Here is a 22,206-nt window from a genome sequence, read left to right as displayed (position 1 = left end):
AGTGGTTCACGTAGACGCACGACTGAGGCGAGACCGTTGCCTGCACCGAGACCTGTTTCCAATGACTTGATCTCGTTCGGACCTGCTCGCTTGCAAAATCGAGTGACAAGAACTGAACCATCCATCCTTGACACACCTGTTGTCGATTCAACAAACGTCATTACTCCAAAACCTGTTCCTGCTCCAAGACCTGGACTGTTTTCAAGGATTGCAACAGCTGTCTCCAACGGTTTTAACCAAGTGCTTACAGCCATTGACCCATACGTTCCAACTACGGTGAAGAAAACAGTAAGCAGCGTAAAAAGCGGAGTTGAAAAAACGATCAAGTCTCTCAAAGGTGTTGTATTTGATGCTCCTGTTCCTGCTCCAAGACCTCACACCATAAAGTTTAATATGTCTAAGCATTCAGCAGAGCGTTCCACCAGAGTATTTTCATACGAGCCGTCTTCTCGGCAACAAGATATTGTTTCATTTCAAAACATGGTAAGGGAGTCTGCTATTCAAACCATGGAAGGAGAAAGAAACACAAAGGTAAGGATTATTTTAGTCTGTGAAATGACTCGCGTAAACATCTTAACAGGTGAGGAAACTACTCAGACAGCTAACTTTTCATCTAATGCGCAAAGATTACTAGAGGGTGATGATGTGCGAACGTTAATGACCGAAATGGAAGAAAAAGTCTTGGAACGTAGCGCTAATTACAACAAGATGGGATCTAATTGCGTCTTGTCAAAGATTTTAAGAATGGATATCAGCTTTGTTGATTATGAACCATTCAAGGGCTCTTCCTACATGGAGCTACCTCTAAAGTTGAAAAACAAAAAGGCTATCATCAACATGGAAAACGATGACAATGAATGCTTCAAGTGGTGTGTCACCAGAGCTCTTAACATGAAAGCTATGCATAATTCAAGAATTGATGAAGACTTGATTGAACAATCTAAAGAGCTTAATTGGAATGGAATAGAGTTTCCTGTAAAGACAACTCAAAAGTTTGAAGTGGATAATCCTGACATCAGCAATCATGAAAAATTTCGTAGCTGACGAATATTTATGTTTACGAATCGTAAATAACGATTAAAATACAAGTAAGAAAATAAGTTTCATTATTGATACATCAATAAATTTAGTAAACTTAACAATACTAATAAAAATACCATCAAAAATAGGACTTTAAAAACTCTATTTTTAAAATGAGAACTGATCTAGTAGGTGGAACACAATTTTGTAAACAAATAAAATTGTATAAAAAACACTATTTATAAAAAGACCCATATCGTTATTTACTTAAACGTAACTTAAACGCAACTTAAACGCCACTTAAACGCAGTTTAAACGCAGTTTAAACGCAGTTTAAACGCAGTTTAAACGCAGTTTAAACGCAGTTTAAACGCAGTTTAAACGCAGTTTAAACGCAGTTTAAACGCAACTTAAACGCAACTTAAAGGCCACTTAAACGCCACTTAAACGCAAGCTATTAACGGAAATTTCGTAGCTGACGTAAGATACATATTATTACGATTGAATCTTACAGTTAATTAGAATAAGATCGTAAATCACAAATCAAATAATGACTTTTTTTTCGAAAAATGCAACTAATTTAATCGATTTGCAGAAGATCTGACGCAAGAAACTGACGCAACTTCGTTTAATCGCATTCGTAAGTCTCTTTTCTTATTTGAACGTGACTCTTGCCACACAATCAGGCCAGCGCTTCATCTAGCTTTTTGTAAAGACTGTATTTTTTAATAACTTTTTCTCAAAAGTTTATATTTCTAGCTAACCATGTTATATAAAACAAGACACCCGTCAATTTATTTTTGGGTTTAAAATACTTCATTTTAAACAATGTAAAATGGCTCCTGTTTGTTAAAGAAATGTCCTTTGCTCCTGCTGTGAATTTGGAAGCATTCAGGCTGAGCAATTTGTTTCAGTATATTAAAAAGTAAAATGAATGCTGATTGCATTTTAAATAACATTTCATTTATCAACTGGCGAAAGCCTATTGGTTGAAACTATAGAATATTCTTCTAAAAAAAGTATCCTTACAGGTTTTTAAAAAGTAGCAGAAGGACAACTTATTATGTTAAATGTTTCACCCAGGGTTGTACTGAATTAGAACAAATAAAAAATTCTCCTAGAGAAACTTTTTCAGACAAACTAGTTACAAATGCCTTTACACAGACCAAACGCAGATGGTTGTGTGCAAGAACTATATGGTTCCTTGTTTGGCTGCAAATTCTGATAAAAAAATTATCATTCGTTATATGTATATTTCCACCGAGGTTTATTTTAGGGAGAAATGCTTTAAGTAAAGAGGAGAAGAATAACGCGAGGAAATGTCCGCGACTAATGTCAACTCTTAAGAGTCAAGTCTAAACTTGCTGTATAGAGCTTTTTGGTCAGTTTATACAAACGCTCAATTGAGCGCATGCGCTTGTATGGGAACTATTTGCTGAGTTCGCTCACACTCAAGATGACCTTGCAATTGTGATGATCAGGTTTAAACTTTGGCGTGCATACTCAAAGGAACAACCATTTCAATAGCGTTGTGCGAGTATTTTATTTCACTTCTCTTAAATATCTTGATTGATTTCTATAATCATAAAAGTTTTCTATAAAGTATAACGTGCATTGTGCTTAAAAAGAAAATTTAAAGAAGTTAAGTTTAGTTATGTCATATTTTCCATAAAGTTTTAAGCTTGCTAAACAATATTTAAACTTGTATGCCAGAATGTTTATTAGACGTATATTTCAATGACAAATAATCACTTAATATTGCATTACAAATAAAAAATCATTAATGAAATTATTGCTTAAATTTGCAGAAGAATTCACACTTCAAATATTTCTTTGAAATATTGTATTGGTTTGTATAACATTTTAACTAAAAAAGTGAGTATGTTAAATAGTTATATTAGCTTAAATAAAATTTTTGTCATCTTATCTAAAAACGTGGCATTTAAACTCAATTTCATATAATGTTTAACACATGATGACAAACCTATATCTTTAGAAATGATGTTTAACAATGATGTATTAATAAACAACTCAATTTTAACAACTTTTACAATTGCAAATGAAGATTAAAAAACAATATGACACACATAACAAGACTCTACACAGATTTTTTGTGTTACCCAATTAGTTAAAGTTTCAGCTCTGTTACATTTCAAGAATACTATTTTATGTTTTGTAACAGAATAATCATATTTCTTGTTTTCGCCCGAAATTTCTATGCAAAAAGAAACTTTAAGATAAAAGTCTTTTAATTCTCTCTCCTGATCTTCTTTACCGAGATACATTTCCAGCACTGCTTTATTTTCATTCCCGCGAAAGGTAATTACTGGTCGTAAGATATAACCGTTGTACATTATCCACTTATCAGATGTCCATTTCTTCATAGCTTCGTTAAACTTCATTTTTAAACTGTACACATGGTACACTGTTTTCTCTTTATCTTTAAAACTGCGATATTGACGTTTGCTAAAATCAAATATATAAGGCCATTCAGAAGTTTCATATCTTAGAGATCTGTTCAATCTCTCATACGATTGATTATTAAGCTTTGTAAGAGAAGGATATGCAATTGCCTTGATGTACCAGTCTAAGAAACCAGACCACTTGCATAAGATTGGATGAGTATGAGACAAGACAGTTGTTAAAAAAGATACATCCATGTGTTCATACCGACATTCAGCAAGTAGAGCTTCGATGTTTTGTTCTGTTTGTCTACTTTCATCGCCTTCTAACCAGTTCAATACAAAAGTCATCACAGTATTTTCATGAAAGGCAAACCATTTGTCAGATGTCAATAGCATTAACAAGCTTGAGAAGTGAAGCTTGTTTGGTAATTCACCACATGCAACGCATTCTAGCGGGGTAAATGTGCTGCTGAGGAATTGGCTGCAGCAACTGTCGAAAAAGTCTTTTTTTAGAACATGACTAAGAGAACTTTCGTAGAAATTTAAACGATCCAAAACTGAATTGCATTCATCAACTGTTTCAACTCTTTCATAATTAACCATTAAGGATCCTTGTTTAAGAAGCGCATCACATATATATCGATCACCATATTCTAAAACCTTAAGTAGTTTAAAAAGACCAATATTATTTAACAAATCAAAGTCGTAAAAAGAATGAATGAGCAACTCCACATATTTACTATCACCAGGGTTTACTCTCAAGGTAATTTCTTTTTCATATTTTTCTTTCATAGAAGTTTCATAAAGTAGTTTTTCAAAGAATTTACTGTTTATGCCCAATACCAACTTGTGAACTGGAAAACGAACTTCGTCATTGCATCTCTCAACCTTGTTATCTAAAAGAGGTTTAATATATATATATATATATATATATATATATATGCTTGCCATATTTGTTTTTTTTACATTATCATCAACACTTTTATAAAATTAGACAGTAAAATTTGGTTTATTTTCTTTTTAATATTTCAAATTCTAAAATTTTGTTCTTTTGAGAAATTAAATATTCGATTGTTGAATTAAGTAATTTGAAAAATTCAAAAAGTTCGCTTGACACATAATATGCTTTATGAGTATTAACAAGGTAAAAAATGCTTTTGAAGATACCAATTCAAGTTGAACTTAGAACTTGTTAAAGATGATTTACTAAGTTTAGCAGTGGATGCTATGACGTTGAAGACTAGCAACGCTCTGGAAAACCTCAGGAAGCCTATAAGTGATCATTTTTTAGAGTTGCTTAATGAAAATCTACACCAAATGACAACAGAATTAGTTCAAAAGCTTTCAGCTCATCAAACAACTGTTTCTAGACGTTTTCATGAGGAAATATTTAAAAATGTCAAAAATGGTTAAGGGAAAGAAACATAATTCAACGATTGAACAGTTGCATTTCTTATTAGGCCAAATTTATGAAAAAAGATTATTTTTGGAAAATGGTTACTGGAGATGAGAAGGAAATTTATTTTTAGAACCTTTGTAATAAAAAAGAGTGGTTACAACGTGGTCGTGGTAGAACGACGGTTGCAGCTCCAAAAAGAGGCTAATACTTTTGAGACTCATTTTTGCCTTGCTAAAGTACATTTGGTCTTTTTAAAAGAAAAGAAAAAAAAAGCACCGTTGAATAAAATGCTGAACAAATAAAAGTTCCTAAAAATGTTATAACATAATGAATAACAACATGGTCGTGGTAGAACAACGGTTCTACCACGACCACGTTGTTATCTTTTTGGAGCTACAACCGTTTGTATCCCACCATGGTGGGATACAAAGGTATATTTTTTTAAGTAATTGAAAAGTATTACAAAACGAACTTTGATTTACATTATTATCTGGTTATTATTGCTGGTTATCTGGTTAGCACAAGAAAATAAAAAATTGCCGATTTGATTTTCAAGATATTTTCAGGATGTCCCAATTAGAACTTCAGTTGTGCACACAGGCATTATTTTTAAGCAACTTTTGGTGAATAGCTTGCAAAGTGATTGCGATTGCGAAAATAAACTTATAACTTTGCTGAAATTATTTTTGTAAGAAATGTTAAGTCACTCTTTATAATTGTTTTATTATTGGCAGTAAACTGCTAGCGACAATTGCTTTAAATACGAAGAAAGACACTACGATGCCAGATATAAAAAAGACTCAACTGAAGTATTTTTGTTTATTTTGTGTTTTGTTATTTTTGTTTACTTTGTTTTTTTTATTTTGTGTTTCAATACTTTTGATGCCTACTTTATGTGCATTTAGCTCGTGTTAGAATATAAATTATGCTGTTAATATTCCACGTTATAAACAACTATAGGATGTTTCTTTATCTAAATACTGTTCAAAACTAATTTATGAATGAAATTAATATTCCTTAATACATTTGATTTAGAAGTTCAAGAAAATCTTGATATACAACGTAAAATCTAACAATTATTGGTCGTTGTTTTGTGGTTATGTGATGGTCTTTCTAACCATTAAAAGAGCTATGAGCAGTTTTTTCTCTAACTTAAGTGAATTTGCATTCATTTCTTTTTCATTGTCAAGGTGTTAGCCTTCCTCTTTGTGCCTTGGGTTAATTTCCATTAATTTGAACGTTTTCTCCATCCGCCAGTGTTTTATGTTAAAAAAATAAAACTAGGTGACTAAATTGAGCAAATTGATAAGATTAGCGAGGTAAGAAATTTATATCACCAAAACACTGGACTTAATTTCTTTTTGTTCTCAAAACGTGGTGTTTTTATATTTTTTCGTTCGCGTTGGGAGGGAACTTAAGTACAAAATAACGCTTCATTATTTTTACAGCACATATAGCGTATCTAAGGTCTTCAATTGGACCTTCAATAAATCCGTGGGAATTAAGTTTCAAGCAAAAAACATTGACAAACATGTTAAATTAATATTTAAATGTTTTATTTTGTTGAGAGAAAAAGTAATAAAGCTAGAAATATTTACCGTTGTTTTCACCTTCATTAAGTTTATCGATTTCGTCTGGTGTGTCCTCGATAATACGCAGTGTTATTTCGCTTAAAAAATTGTTTTTGTAAATGTTGCTGAGGGACTCAAGAAACCCTTTCTTCATTATGGAAGGCTTAAGAGCTGTTATGGTACCACACTTATGTTTTTGAAGATTCTTGGACTCGTCCATTATTTTGGTCCTATAAAAGAAGTAGCTCATGCGTGGTTTAAACATCACGTGATGTATGAACTGTGTTCATTTTTTATTATCGAATAAATAATTATTTAATTACTACTTGGTTTTAACTGAAAAAAAAAAAATTTAAAAGTATTTAAAATATTTGAGTGGCATCCCCTTGCAGTGACTACCGTGCGACTTCATTATCATATTTAGAAACTGATTTCCAGAGCAATTTCATCAGAAAAAAGAAGAATAGAAGAACTTCTAGTATTAATATTAGTTAGGTATGACAAATAAATACTCTATTAAACTACATTGTTTATTTTTGCTTTCAAAGTCTCTTCACCTTTTATAATTATGCAATGGTTTGTCTTTTTTGACGCAAATTTAACACAGTGAATATTTCAATAATAGTTTCATATTCGTTTACGAAAATTGGAAAAAAAAAAAGATGTGCCTGCAAAACAAGTATCATAAAAGTGAGTGCAAACACAAATCTAAATGGTCGGATTATAGTCGCAAATCAGATAGATTCAAATGATTGTTTTGGAATTGGGTTGATGGAGGCTTTGGTATTGAAGAATTCATTGAATAAGATCATAGCATTTTTTCATGCTCGTCATAATAAACGATACATGTGCAACCTTCAAAACCAGTTTGGGACCTTAGCTATTACGAAAAATAGTTGGGGGATGAGGGGTACAGTTGGATTTTCTTGATATTATCAAGTGCTACCAAAAGGATGTTAGGATGATTCAAACACATTTTCTTAAACTTTACCTTCAAATCAGAGGAGCAATCAGAAGCATTTTAAGTGGTATAATCATTTACCTTAAAGTATTTATATATGTTTAAGATAAATGATTAAACCATATTAATTTTATTTTGTTTTACTAAGAAATGATTGAACTAATACCAGTGAAAGTTGAATATTTGAATAGCAAGTTCAAACTTGTTGGCGTTGACTTTGTACTGTAAAAACTTTATACTAAGAATAAAATAAAAAATGTTTCATCTTTTGGATAGTCATCTACTGGATAGTCATTGATTGTCTAGTCTGTAGAGCAACACGAAAAAAATTCTATATTTAAAAATAAAAATCTGGTGGAGATTTTTTGATAACATTTGGGCTGAGAACACTCAAAAACATACTCTAAGGTGCAAAAAAAAAGCCACACTTTTTCTTGATTGTAACAATAAAATGTTTAATCAAGCAAAACAAAAAAAATTGGCATTGAAAGTAAAAAATTCAGGACAGAAGAGGTATATTTATATATACACTAATATTTATGTAAATAAAATCTTTAAAAATACAGATTAATATGGACTCATTTAATATTTTAGAAAGCAACTTAAAGGTATAGAAATTGGACGAGTTATTGAAGCTGCTGACCAAGGAGTGTCTCATAGAAGCATTTGAAAGCGTTTCAAGCGGCAAAATATTCAACTACTTGTAGATTGGTGAAAAAATGTGAACACACTAGTAAAAATGAAGGTCAATTGGGTCAGGAAGAAAAAAAGAATTATTGATAGTATGGCTTCTAGATGCGCTGAAGTCATAAGAAACAAAGGGTGGTCATTGAACTACTAATACAGCAAAAATTTAAAAATAAATCCTAATTCCTTTATATTACATGTAATATACAATAATATCTTATGCATTTATATCAAATTTGCCGCATTACTTTTATTATATGAGTTTAAGACATATTTTATTGTTTTTTTATTAAAAAATTAAGTGGCTTTTTTTCTGCATCCCCCGCCCCCCCCCCTCCTTGTACGAATCATGCAAAACTTTTAGGAAAGTCTTTTTTTTTATCTTTAGCATTGTAATCGTTAAATAATTGAAAACAGATTTTTATAAGTTTGAAAATCAAATAAACTTTTACTTACTTGATTTACTTTTTCTTCTCTTTCCTCTTCCTTCTTTTCTTTTTATTTGAAAGTCTTTAAAAAAGTCTAAAAGTATTTTGTAATAGATAATTCTCGGAATCATCTATATTTATATAAATAAATTAAGAAAAATTTATTAGCTGATATGAAAAAGTTAAAAGTTAATTCATTGAGAAACTCAATATATGTAAGTATAAAATGATTTTATTATCTAAATAAATCATGCGAAGTTGTATCTAAGGAGAATTTCTTAGAAATCTATTTTTGTTGATGAATTCGTTAATTTTTCCAATTAAAATGTTTGAATAATAAAAGCAAGTTGTAAATATTTCATGTACGGTGTAATGCAAGATGGTTTTAGTTAAAGGTAAAATAGTTTGTGAAGTTATTTGCGTACCAAGTCGATAAGACATCAAGAGGGGGCGTTTGGTGACAGTCTGTTAACCACATTTTCCAAGAAATACTTACAACCTACTTGGAACAATCAAAATACTTTGCCTAAAGTGTTTAATTGGTTTCCAAAATGCGGGTGGATGACAAAGACTACCTTCAAACAATCGTTTGAAAAATTATACTAAAGAACTTACGACTGGCCACTCTTGTTCTTACATGATGACCATACCAGAATTTCCGTCCATAAAAGCTATTGAAGACGTTATGATCCACTTGGAGTAGAAGACATAACGCAGTTGGAAAATGCAGTTCGTTTCAGCCCTTAAAAATTTTTTTTTTAAATTTTTTGATCTAAGAAAAAGGTCTTCCGCGAAAACATAAATAATGATCAAAAAGAAACAATCCGTTAGAAGATTTTATAAACAAATTGCTGAAAAGTTCTTCATTGTTGCTCATGAAACTAAGAGCACAATTGATCCTTCTCAATAACCAGATTATGACATTGCCAATACTTTTCTTATTGTGAGGTTTACATTGAAGATGAAACAACGAAAAGGTTGACGTTCAATGTTAAATATTTGGTGTGACAGGCGGTTACGCAAGATGGTCAGTTTTCTTAACATTACGTCACGTAAAAACGTGTAAAAATCACCAAGCATGCTTACCTCAAATAATGTCAAGCGCCTAGGTCCAAATAAACCGAACCTGGAGCACTACATTATATTCAGCCGGTTACGGTTAGCTTTAACTATGCATGAAAGGTGTGCGTTTATCGAGATTAGTAAAAAAAAAGGATTATTGTACAGAAGAAAGCAATCCGATAGCTGTACTCCATCTAAGACAGAAACTTGCAATTGTGTAAGAGAAACTAGGAACAGCTGAACAAGAAATGGGATACCATTTCTAAACTTAAGAACACTTGGATAAAAGTTTTGAAGGAAGTAGCCAAGAAAAAGGGTGCTATTATGTTTGTTGATTTGATGCGTAAGCTGTACAATGGTGATCAAAAAGGCCTGTTTTGTGTTATATTTTATAGGAAAGTTCATGTGGTTTTTTGAAAGTACGAATTACGATTTAGCCATTTGATAATTCTTAAGTATTTGAAAAACAAGGTCAATCGTAAATTTGTAATTCAAATTGCGAAATGGGGAACTGTAGTCTATGACAGAGACTTTGAGAAGAGATGCTTATAGATATGTTTACAAGTTGAGTATGCTTAGCAACGAGCAGTTGCTAATCATACTTAGCTTGCAGCTCTGTTGTTGTCAGCAGTTATTGACTCAAAAGGATACCCCACTAAATATCAATTTATATATATATATATATATATATATATATATATATATATATATATATATATATATATATATATATATATATATATATATATATTAAAAATACTAAAAGTATTTCAAAAATCTAATGGAAATAATATACAATATCAAAAATAGTTTGTTAAGCATTTATGGAAATCATTTTTATGTCATTTATATTTATTAAATACGCCATTTACATTTACCAAAGGCATTTCTCAAATTTATACCTATTGAATTTATTAATACAGACAATTTTGTCTTATAATTGCTATTATTAGGAAAAAAAATTATCTAAGACACTAATAAAATTAGCCAAGATAAGTTTAATATGTACTTTATTTACCATCTCATTTAAAGCTATGTATGAAATAAGCATATTTATTTTGTTAGTAATAACATAAATAAATTTTGTACAGGTTTCAACAAACTAAATTACAATAAGTGAAGCAAGGGTGAAATAAGAAAAACATCATCAACTTGTTACAATACATACTTGAGAATTCGGTCCTCTAAAATTGCAATGTGTTTAAATTCATCTAAATGTGATACTAAAAATATTCCTAACAGACTTGAATTACACAGGTTTTTTAATATTAAAATCTTGCAAAAGACAAAGTACTGGCTAAACTAATATTTTGCTGCTTTTAAACAAAGGTAAACCATCAATATTCAACTGCACATAAAGAGCTGAAAAATTAGCAGTTATTTTATAAATGTGATTTAACATATTTTCTAAACTAATTGCCAAACCAAAAAAAAAATTATCACCACGTTCTCGATGCGCAGTTATAAAAATTCGTTGAGTCTTTAAAATAGTTCTCACATCTTTTGAGAAACTAGAATGAAACAGGCAGAGAATACAAAATGTTCTTAGTTTAACAAAATGTTCAAATGGCTTAACACTTTCACTTCTTGCGGACCAGCGTGTCTTTGACATAGTGTGCAAAGAACATCCAATATTCTTTTTTAATATTTCCCATCTTTGCGGGCTACTGCTGAATATATTGTATAATTTTTATATACTGCCGAAAAATCTTACAACTTGAAAACAAGGTTCTGCTGCATGAACACTACATAAATTTAAATTATAACATGCACAAAGAGAAGTTATTGCCAATGGATTTATTTTCAAATTGTGAGCTTGTGTACCTTTAATGATCCGATTATGTTGGAGCCGTGATCATATTCCTGTGCACGACAGTCACTTATAAGAATATTATACTTTTGTGGCGTTTCAAGAATTAAATTAGTAATATCTTTTCTAGTCTTCTTATTGCAGTAAACAAATGCAAAAAATCTTTCCATAATTTTGAATTTGTGGGACTAAATAGTAACGTACAGTAAAATGTTACCGTAAATTTTAGAACCCAGTTTGTACTACATGCGCAGAATCGGGTGTTGCGTCTACACTAAGAGAATAATATTTCACAGCTTCTCTTTCCTTTAAAATACAATTTCTCAAGTAAACATCACAGCATGATACTAATTTATTTTGAATGTCTGCCGATAAGTAATGTACTTAATATCTCTGCTTTTCGTTTTGTGCCTACTTTACGTTTTTTAAATATTCTTCTAAAAGCGGATCGTAATGACTTAAAAATTCAAATAATGCTAGAAAATTTCCATTGTTTAAATCTCCAAACAAATGAATAACACCTATAAAGACCAATTCATGCTCAGCATGAAACAAAATTACCTCTAATAATAGTTTTAATATATTATTCCATTTGTATTTGTTTTACTTCAGGTTTGTTTTTAAAAAACTTAATGCTAATTTCATTTTAAATAGGACAACATTTTGTTTATCAAGTGACGGAAACCCATTGATTACAACTGTTGGATGTCATGCTAAAAAAGTTCCCTTTCAAATTTTATAAGTAATAGGACAACTTTTGATGTTAGCAGTTTCTCGCAACGGGATGCTGTACATCGACAAATTAAAACTATCCTTATGAACTGTTTCATACCAACTTATTTCGTATTTATTTGTAAAAACAAGTCCAGTTAGATTGTGTAAGAACTATTTGGTTTCTTATTTCTATTTGACTATTTTTGATATTACGATTTTTGACTAAAAAGTTATCATTTTTTAAAGCTATATTTCCATCTACTTTAAGTAGATTAACAACAAGCGACATGGAGGAGGATGAGTCAAGGAAATGCCCTTGCCTAATGTGAAATATTTCAGAACATCTAAATCTTGCGCATGGAGTATACTGACTAGTCTATACATTTGGTCCAATAAGCGCATAATCATACAAGAGAAAAATACTATGAGCTTGCATATACTCAAGTTGACCTATCAACAGTAAGGATCAGATTTATACTTAAAGTTATTTTGATATTTTAACTAGCATCGTGCTTAAGGAGATATATAAATAAAAAACTTCTAACTCTTTTGCCATATGTTTTACACAAAACTTAAAACTGGCTTAACAAAAATTAAAGCTTTAATACAATAAGATTTACTTTATGTTATAATTAATTTTCAGATTGTTACTTTATAATACGAAGAAAAAATTGTTTAAAACAAATATTGCTTAAGTTTGCATTAGAATTCATGCACCAATGCTTTCTGAAAACAAAACTTAATTTGAATAAATTGTTAACGCACTCACGAAGTGAAAAAGTTCTTTTTAGAATTTTAACTTTGATATTTGTAAACGTTTAAAAGCAAATTCAAATTTATGCAATATCTTCAATAATTTGAAATTATCTTTAATTTCATTCTCAAAATAAACTATTATAATCGTTAAAGGAAGTTAAAAAAAAAGATAGCACATATAACAGGGCTCTTTACAGACTCCCATACCTTTAAATGAAGCTTCAGCTCTGTTACATCCCAAGAATTCTACATCAAGGTAAATTAAGTAATCAGCTTCTTTAAGATTTTCGTTAGAAAATCCAACATGCATGGAAAATTTAAGGTTAATGTCTTTTAATTTCCTCTCCTGATCTTCTTTACCAAGATAGATTTCCAGCATGAAATCATTTTTGCGAAAGAAAGTTACAAGTTGTATGATATAACCGTTGTACATTATCCATTTATCAGATATCCATTTCTCTTTTGCTTGGTTAAGTTCCATTTTTAAACGGTAATCATGATGCAATCTTTTCACGTTATCTTTAAAACTGCGAACCAAATTTTTATCATATGAACACCAAGGAGTTCGTACAGGTTCTATTTTTAGAGATCTGTCCATTCTCGTATGCGATTGATTACCATACTTTGCAGAAAAAGGATATGTAATTGCATTAACATACCAGTCTAAGAAACCAGACCACTTGCATAAGATTGAATTAGTATGAGACAAGACAGTTGTTAGAAACGGTACATCCATGTGTTCATACCGACATTCAGCAAGTAGAGCTTCAATGTTTTGTTCTGTTTGTCTACTTTCATCGGCTTCTAACCAGTTCAATACAAACGTCATCACACTATTTTCATGAAAAGCAAACCCATCGTTAGATTTCAATAGTATTAACAAGCTTGAAAAGTTAAGCTTGTTTGGTAATTCACCACATACAACGCATTCTAGCAGGGTAAATGATTTGATGAGGTACTGCATGCAACAACTAACTAAAAAATCTTTTGTTAGAACATGCCCGAGAGAACTTTCGTAGGAAGTTGAACGATCTAATACTGAATTGCATTCGTCGATTGTTGCAATGTTTACGTATTCAACCATTGAGGCTCCTTGTTTAAGAAGCGCATCGCACATATATTGATTAGCAATTTCTAAAACCTTAAGTAGTTTAGGGAGACCAATTGTGTTAAGCAAATTAAAGTCGTAAAAGGAATGTATGAGCAATTCCACATATTTGCTATCACCAGGGTTAACATTCAAAGTAATTCCTCTTTCATGGAGATCCTCTATAGTAGTTTCATGGAGTAGTTTTTCAAAGAATTTACTGTTTAAACACAATACCAAACTGTGAGCTGGAAAACAAACTTTGTCATTGCAATCCTCAATCTTGTTATCTAAATGAAAAATATTTGTTTATATATATATACACTTGTTTTTTAATATGTTCAGTTAAAAAAAGTTAATCAAAAACAATAAAACAAAAAAAAATAAAAAAAATCAAAAAAAAATCAAAAAAAAAAAACATTGACTATTTATAATACATTTTTTTGATTTTTTTTATTCTGAACTTAAATTCTGCTACTTCAACGGCACTAATATCCTCAGGAGCTGTGTTTTTCGCCCTGATGTTACTATAATATTTGGCTTTAGTTGAAGTTTTTATTTGATTAAAAAGTTTCCGTGTGTCATATGCTTTTGCAATCTTAGCAGACATTAAATTGATACGAATAAAAGAGTAGCTTAGTTTTCCCCTGTTAAAATATTGGAACTCAATTTGATTAGGCAGATGTCATCAAATTTTAGCTGAGGGGTTTCTTTCCTTTTTCCAACTTAGCCCCTCTGAATTCACTGATGCCAGAGCGGGTCAAGTGCTATTTTAAAGTTATTGACTTTAATAACACGAGTCTTATCGCCCATCACGTTGTTTTTAAGGAGATGCTCTATATAAATAACATCAGAAGGGCTTGATAGATTGAACATCATTATGAAGGAAACTCACTTCAAGAGGAAAGCAACCTTTTTTTTCGCCTTTGATTTTTTTACTTTCTTTAGTGAATTTTATGTGCAGGCAATATTCTTATGTGATCACAAACACGCGTTCGAATATACTTTTCAATCTTTTCATTATCACCGTATTTTTCGCGCCCATCTGCAAGTGTAACAGAAAAATTAAGTACTTTTCTTATTGATTTTAATTCTATTATAACAAGAAGAGCTACTGTGCATATAGAAACAGTTAGTTTCAGAGCGGTTATAAAGTAAGAAAAGCCGCTTCACCCCCTAGCATCTTCTTTTCTTGGCCATTGACGTATTCTAGTGTGCACATTTTGAGTCTCATGATCCTTAAGAGTTGTAATTGCTCAGGTAAAAAATGTTAGTAGAAATAATAACAAAACACTAATAAACTACTGAGAACATCAAAAAAAAAGTTCAAGTTACAATATAACTTCATGATGTTAATAATAATTACAAGCTAGGAAAACTGTGTTATAGTTTTGATTAAACTTGATAATGCCTTTCCCAGCTAGCACACATACGTTGGGCCGACGTTGGACCAACGTCGGAAGCGTTGGCCAATTTCATTAATTTAGCGCTGACGTTGAACCAACGTCGGGCCAGTGTCGAAATACGATCATTTTTAAATGCGTACAGTGTGAACCGGGTTTATCGTTAAAAAAGTTTTCGTCCATTTTTTAAAAGCTGTTGTGGCGCAACTTTTTATTAGAGTATTTTATTGCTTTGAGTTTCATGATTTTATAACAATTTCGTAATAATGGAGTATTGAGTAATTTCGAATTTAATATCAAATCATTAAAAAAAATAAATAGAAACATGCTAATTTTTATATCTATTAAGATGCAGTTTATTTTTTCTTTAAAACAAGAGTTTATTTAATTGAATTATGTTTATAATGTCATTATGTATAATTATAATGTTTATAATGTTTATAATGTGATTATATATAAATTGTAATGTTTATAATGTTTTTAGTTTATAATGACATAATAAACTAAAGTTAAATAAACTCTTGTTTTACTCTTGTATGTACTACATACATTAATAATGTATGTACTGTACAAACACATAAATTAATCGTATATACGATTAATTTGCATGATATCATGGATTAGTTTTAAAAATTATGTAGTTTGTATCAATCAGGGCTGTGGAGTCGGTAAGCTGCTGTTCCGACTCCGACTCCGACTCCTTGATTTTATCATGGACCGACTCCGACTCCGACTCCGACTCCAACTCCCGACTCCGACTCCGACTCCTTCATAAGTAACCAATTTATAACAACAAATAGTTGTTTGTTTTACTACAGTTATTTGTTTGTAACAACAAATAACTGTAGTAAAATGTTAACATTGGCTATTTCATCACTGATACAAATAATCCAACCACTTAGTGCTTTAAACAATATTTATAAGAAAACAATTTCTGAACAAACAACTTTTCTGAACTCTTGTTATGCAATAAACTCTTATGCAGTCACTAATAACATTATGAATTTGTCAAAATCATGTTTAAAATACTGTCAGTTGGACAGAAAGAACTTTTTCTTCTTTAGGTTCATACTCTTTAAGAACCTTTTCTACTAAGACCTGGAAAAATTCACTGATGTTATAAGCTTTGGTGTCTTTTACTGCCAATGTCTTGGTAACTACTTCATTTTTTCAAAAAACAATTAGACATTGATTGCAAAATAGTTCACTATGTTAAGAAACACAAAGCGTCCCTTGAGAGATTCATTAAGTTCTTCTTTTTGTTTAACAGCTTCTTCAATCACTAATTTTCTAATATTCTCTCCCTCCAGAGAAAAAAAGTTAATTAAATACTTACAGTCTTTCTGTTTGTGGAGCAACTCTTTGGTGCTTGGTGGTGGCACGCCAAGCTTTCTACTAAGAATATGTAGCACAGTGCAAGACAATTTAAGTCGGAAGTTAGGGGATCATGAAGTTATATAGTTTAAGGGAAGGTAGAGGAGAGCGCAAGGGAGGTGATATATGATTCTCAGTGATAAGCAGCAAAATATCCTATTGCTTATCACTGTTTTAAAGGCCTAAAAATAACATGTCAAACTCCTTGTCCTCCAGTTGTTGCAAACTACAATTCCCATTGTGTCTGGATATCCTACAGCTTTCAGACCATCCTGGGACTTGTAGTTTTGTAACATCTATAAAATCCTTATGAAAATTATGAAACTTTGAAAGATTTTTTTTAAACCGGAGTCGGAGTCGGAAAAATTGTACCGACTCCGACTCCGACTCCAGCCAAAATGAGCTCCGACTCCGACTCCGACTCCACGACTCCGACTCCACAGGCCTGGTATCAATAACATTATGTCAATGTTATTGATACAAACTGTAGGATTTTTAAAACTGATGTATGATACAATCAACTACAATGTTGTCAATTGTATCATCCCTCAGTTTTATATAGTTAATTTATATATATATATATAGATACTTAAAAATTAATTTCAGATAATACTATCACATCGTATAAAGAGAAGCATTTAGATTTTTGAGTTGAAAAGTAAGGACGACAGATTTGTAAGGAAAATGACTGCGAAGAGGGTAATACGTTATTATATTTAAATAAATGTTTAGTTTGTATGAACATTTTAATGTAGTAATAAATATTGTGACAAATTTGATTTTTCTCTGTGTTACAAAGTTAAAGATGCTTCTTTGATCAGCATTAATGTTAAATATTTATTTATTAGTAAATCCATGTGTTTAACATAGATAATATATTTTTAGTAGATGGGTTTTGTTTTACAAAGATGTTAGTAAATGCATGTGTTTTACGAAGATAAGATATTGGTGGTAAATATATGTGTACCTCTTTACTGTATTATAATTCTTATCTGCATTATAATTGTATGTTGTTAAAATGTCCTAAAGTTATAATATGTTATATAACTTCTTGTTTCTGTATAGTTTTTGTATTGTATGTTTTTATGATTTATTGTTTCATTATTATTTATTGACATTTATAATTATTTACTGAATGAAGCTTTTGTTTAAATTGTTCTTTTTTTTCAGCTATGTTCAAAGGGGCGTTTATTTTTTAATTCATTTGGCAGCTGTTAAAGAGGGAGAAGGTAACAATTATTTGGGAGTGTATTACTTATATATATTTGTGGCATTTTAATGGTAATTGGAATTCTTTTAGTATTTTTATAGTAGAGTTTTGAAATTTGTTGTCTCTAATTATTGCAGTGAAATACTGATACTATTATTCGAAAATTTTCTGTATAGACCATGACTTGAAAAAACGAATGCAATATCAACAAATGAACCTGTTATTTTTTCACCATTTTTGTGCAGGTAATACATAAAAAAAATTATTATGTTTTGATTTATGTGCATTTTACACTCACACAAATATATATAACATAATACTTATAATTTTAACAGTAGTTATGGCAATGCCTAAAACTCATCAAATGAAAGATACAAAATCAAAGATTATCAAATTAAAGATTATTAAAGACTATCAAATTGTATAACGAGGAGCATTCGAACGTTGTAGTTGCTCTCAAGCGAAGTAAAGATGCAAGATTCGTTAGGATGCCAAGCAGTTAGAAAGAACATTATTATGTTTAGATATGTGTATAATTTATACGATTATTTTAACTTAATTATAATGTTATTATAACAAATTTTGATTTTCTCTGTGTAATTATTAAACTAAAGTTGGTTTATTAATCAGCATCAATGTTTACTTTTGTTTCTTAGCGCCAAATTTTATTTTAACTTATTTGGACATTTTAATAAGCATTACAAAGAAATAGTTGGGCTTTATTTAAATTAATAGTTGCACTTTATTTAAAGAAATAGCTGCGTTTTCTCTAAAGAAATAGTTCCACCTTTGTTAAAGAAATAGTTTACTAATTAAAGAATTAGTTTTAATTTGTTTGCAAAAACTATTGATTCAAAAGGTATGCACATCTTTTGAATCAAAAGCAATGATTTTGCAAACAAATTAAAACTATTAATAGAATATTTAACGTAATATTTTAATAATTATTATTATTAAAATATTACGTTGGGCCAACGTCAGAATGCGACGTTTGCCCAACGTCGAAATCCGACGTTGGGCCAACGTTAGCCCAACGGTTGGTTTGGACGTCGCGCCGACTACCAAATCGACGTAAAGCCAACGTCGGTTACCGACCATCGGCCAACCAATTTTTCGACGTCGGCCCAACGTTGGCCCAACGTATGTGTGCTAGCTGGGTTAGATCTACTAACAATAACTAGATATACTATAATACTTAAAAACAGTATATATATAACTGTAGCCAGATCTAAAAATGAATCTAAATAAACGAAAAAGTTCTAACAGCAGATTATTAGTAAGCTAACAGTTACTACCTAACTTTCTTAGATATAACTGCCAAAGCACTAATGATCTAAATATCTAGATCTTTTTCTGATTGGACTCGCCCAGCTAGCACACATACGTTGGGCCGACGTCGGACCAACATCGGAAGCGTTGGTCAATTTTATTAATTCGGAAGAAATCTAGATCACGATCGCGATCGTGATCTAGATTTCTTTCGAATTTAAATACAAGTATCGAAAACTAAAACTATAAATTAAATTATCACCTCTACCTGTACCCAATTTGATTTTATTTTGTTTCCTCTATGATGGTGTATGCCTTTTTTTTTATGCCTTGGGTTTATTTTCACCAATTTTCACTTTTTCTCCGTCTGCCATTGTTTTAAGATTAGAAGATAAAACTAGATCACCAAATTGAGTAAAATAATGGGAACAGCAAAGTTTAAAACTTTTTTCACCAAAACACTAGACCTAATTACTTTTTGCTTATAAAAGTTGGTGTTTATTTTTTTTGGTTTACTAAGAAAATGGACTTAGATAATTAAGCTTCTGCATCTTTACTGCACACGTAGCTTAACCAGAATCGTTCCTACGTTTTTATGGTTTGATTTTGACAAAAAGATAAATTAAGTACTTTCAAATAAATATTTGAATGTTTAACTTTTTTGAGAGAAAAAGTAATGAAACTAAAAATAGTTACCTTTAGATTCACCTTCATTATGCTTATCCATTTCGTCTGGTGTGTCCTCGATAATGCGAAGCGTTATGTCGCTTAAAAAGTCATTCTTGTAAATATTGGCGAGAGACTTGTGAAATTCTTTCTTCTTAATAGAAGGTTTATGAACTGTTTGGGTATCACAATTCTGTTTTTGATGCTTATCATCGGGTTTCAAAAAACCACTTTGTGATCCAAAGCCAAACATCATGTAGTCTATGAACAGTGTTTTATCTTCTAAAAGGTAATCTTGTTGTAAGAAACCATTTAAATGCTACTTGGTTTTAACTGGAACAAAAAACATTAATCATACTTAAAAGCTCAGGTTGAAGTGCTACTTCATGTTCATATTCAAATACTCTAAAACAGATATCCAAAGCTATTTCATTGGAAAAGTGAAGACTAGAAGAATTTCTAATGTTAACATTTGTAAGGTAGAATACTTGAATGCTTTTGGTTTAATACTGTTAGTTGTGTTTACTTTCAAAATCTCTGCAGCTTTAATAGTAATGCTTTTTTTACTTTTTAACACAAATTTAACACAAGGAAATTTTCCAAATAAAATATTTAAAATTAGTTTATGAAAATGGAAAAAACAAAAACGTATCAATAGTATGGGAGTTTTAACTGGGTATTCTAATTGTTATCGAGTGCTATCGGAATGGTATTAGGATAATTAAGAAATGTTTTCATCAACTATAACTCCATATCGGATGTTTTTGTGCAACGATCGGAAACATTTAATGGCCAATACTTCAAAGCCTTAGATTCTATAGGCCGTTCATTTATTAATTTATCAGAGAGCATGGAGATAAATTTTTCTTCACTCACTTCTTCTTCAATGCAGAAGAAGAAGTGAGTGAATTATCACCAGTGACAGTTGAACTTGTGAATAGCATATTCATACTTATTGGCGTCAATTTTGTACTAAGTGAAATAGGTAAAAGGCTCTCACCTACATTACTGGAAGGTCATCGATGAAGCTTGCCCAATCTGTTGAGTAACACTTATTATAATAAATGGTCAAAAAAGATTTACAAAGGATTTATATTAATGAAGATCCAAAACATTATGGTATATCTCCACTTCAAATTGATGCACATTCCAAGAATAAATAGAATGTAGTTTTAACTATAAAGTTTGCATAACATTCCAGAGAATAACCATTCCTTTACAAGCTCTTCTTGGTTTATTAGAAAAAGTTGCCTCAATGATAATTCTGACACTCTTGATCTATAAGCGATTCCAGTAGTGACGGTCCTTTAGAGAAACTTACAAAAGAGCTACAATAAAGTTGATAAACTTGAAGAATAATTTGTTGGTGATGTTGGTTTAAAAAATTATTCATTACAAATATTTTTACAGTGTACTTATTATCTTTGTTTTAAACTTCACGCAAATTTAATCCAATACGTCATAAGTAGCTTTAACCAATAAAACTTTCAATGGAGTGTTATTTAAAAGTTGAAAGATTTAATTATTCCGGAAAAAGAATAAATGAAGAAAGAAATTTTATTATCTCTGTTATGACGTTTATACTATCTTGAAAATTTTATTCTTTGGAATGCAGTTCTAACTATTTGTTTTCAAGATATTATTATTTCTTTTAATCAACAAAAGCCCTTTTGATGAGCAGTGTAATCTTTGAAAATTGTTCTGCGACAGCATTCTGATTACATCAATCAAAACAAAAAAAAAGTTATAAAAATGTTTTAGTCTACTTTTTTTTTGTTCTTAGTATCTCATTGATTATTCATATAAAGATAAAGATTGTGGAGGGAGGGAGTTTAGACGTGACAAGGCAATAGCTTATTATGTCAACTATATTACTTTTCTTAACAAAACCTACTTTAAAACAAAACAATTATTACAAATATTATTTTAACTATTGTTGGTACAATTTTTATTGCTAATGCTATTACTATAGTTATTATAGTAATAGCATTAGCAATAAAATATAGTAATAATAATAATAATAACAATAATAATAATAGTATTAACAATAATATTATTATTATTGTTAATACTATTTTTATTATTGTTATTATTATTATTATTATTATTATTATTATTATTATTATTATTATTATTATTATTATTATTATTATTATTATTATTATTATTATTATTATTATTATTATTATTATTATTATTATCATTATTATTATTATTATTATTATTATTATTATTATTATTATTATTATTATTATTATTATTATTATTATTATTATTACTAAAAAATGTTATTACTCTTATTATTGTTTTTCTTATTACCATTATTATTATTAGTATTATTGTTATTATTAATATTATTATTATCATTATTATTATTATTATCA

General features: G+C 30.1%; 3 protein-coding genes and 1 long non-coding RNA gene across 5 annotated transcripts in view; 2 read left to right on the top strand and 2 right to left on the bottom strand.

Moving 5' to 3' along the window:
- The window catches only part of LOC149877743 (uncharacterized), a 392,865-nt gene that overhangs the window by 288,032 nt on the left and 82,627 nt on the right, over positions 1-22,206 (top strand). The gene's annotated exons all lie outside the window — the stretch shown is intronic.
- Positions 3,033-8,532, bottom strand: LOC149877759 (uncharacterized). Of its 2 annotated transcripts, XM_090074370.1 has the most exons (3): positions 8,500-8,532; positions 6,423-6,625; positions 3,033-4,321 (listed from the first exon to the last, which is right to left on the bottom strand). In XM_090074370.1, the coding sequence occupies exons 2-3, from the start codon at positions 6,613-6,615 to the stop codon at positions 3,087-3,089; spliced, it is 1,428 nt and encodes a 475-aa protein (XP_089930496.1). In that variant the 5' UTR covers positions 6,616-6,625; positions 8,500-8,532; the 3' UTR covers positions 3,033-3,086. The 2 variants fall into 2 exon arrangements, with proteins under 2 accessions (XP_089930496.1, XP_089930497.1); XM_090074371.1 differs by lacking the exon at positions 6,423-6,625 and having other exon boundaries at positions 8,500-8,518.
- Positions 12,759-20,311, bottom strand: LOC149877757 (uncharacterized). The gene is made up of 3 exons (XM_090074369.1): positions 20,181-20,311; positions 19,853-20,104; positions 12,759-14,190 (listed from the first exon to the last, which is right to left on the bottom strand). Exons 2-3 carry the CDS (start codon positions 20,076-20,078, stop codon positions 12,971-12,973), a joined length of 1,446 nt encoding a protein of 481 aa, XP_089930495.1. The 5' UTR covers positions 20,079-20,104; positions 20,181-20,311; the 3' UTR covers positions 12,759-12,970.
- LOC149877758 (uncharacterized) lies at positions 17,285-18,412 on the top strand. Its single transcript, XR_016448034.1, has 4 exons — positions 17,285-17,628; positions 17,848-17,906; positions 18,064-18,132; positions 18,223-18,412. It is a non-coding gene; the product is annotated as an uncharacterized LOC149877758 (long non-coding RNA).

Source organism: Hydra viridissima, unplaced genomic scaffold (assembly GCF_058129835.1).
Source record: "Hydra viridissima isolate aposymbiotic clone 2 unplaced genomic scaffold, HvirCarnegie_v1 scaffold_16, whole genome shotgun sequence".
NCBI classification, from domain to species: domain Eukaryota; kingdom Metazoa; phylum Cnidaria; class Hydrozoa; order Anthoathecata; family Hydridae; genus Hydra; species Hydra viridissima.
Note: the sequence above shows the minus strand (reverse complement) of the source record. Positions and strands in the feature narration are given on the sequence as shown.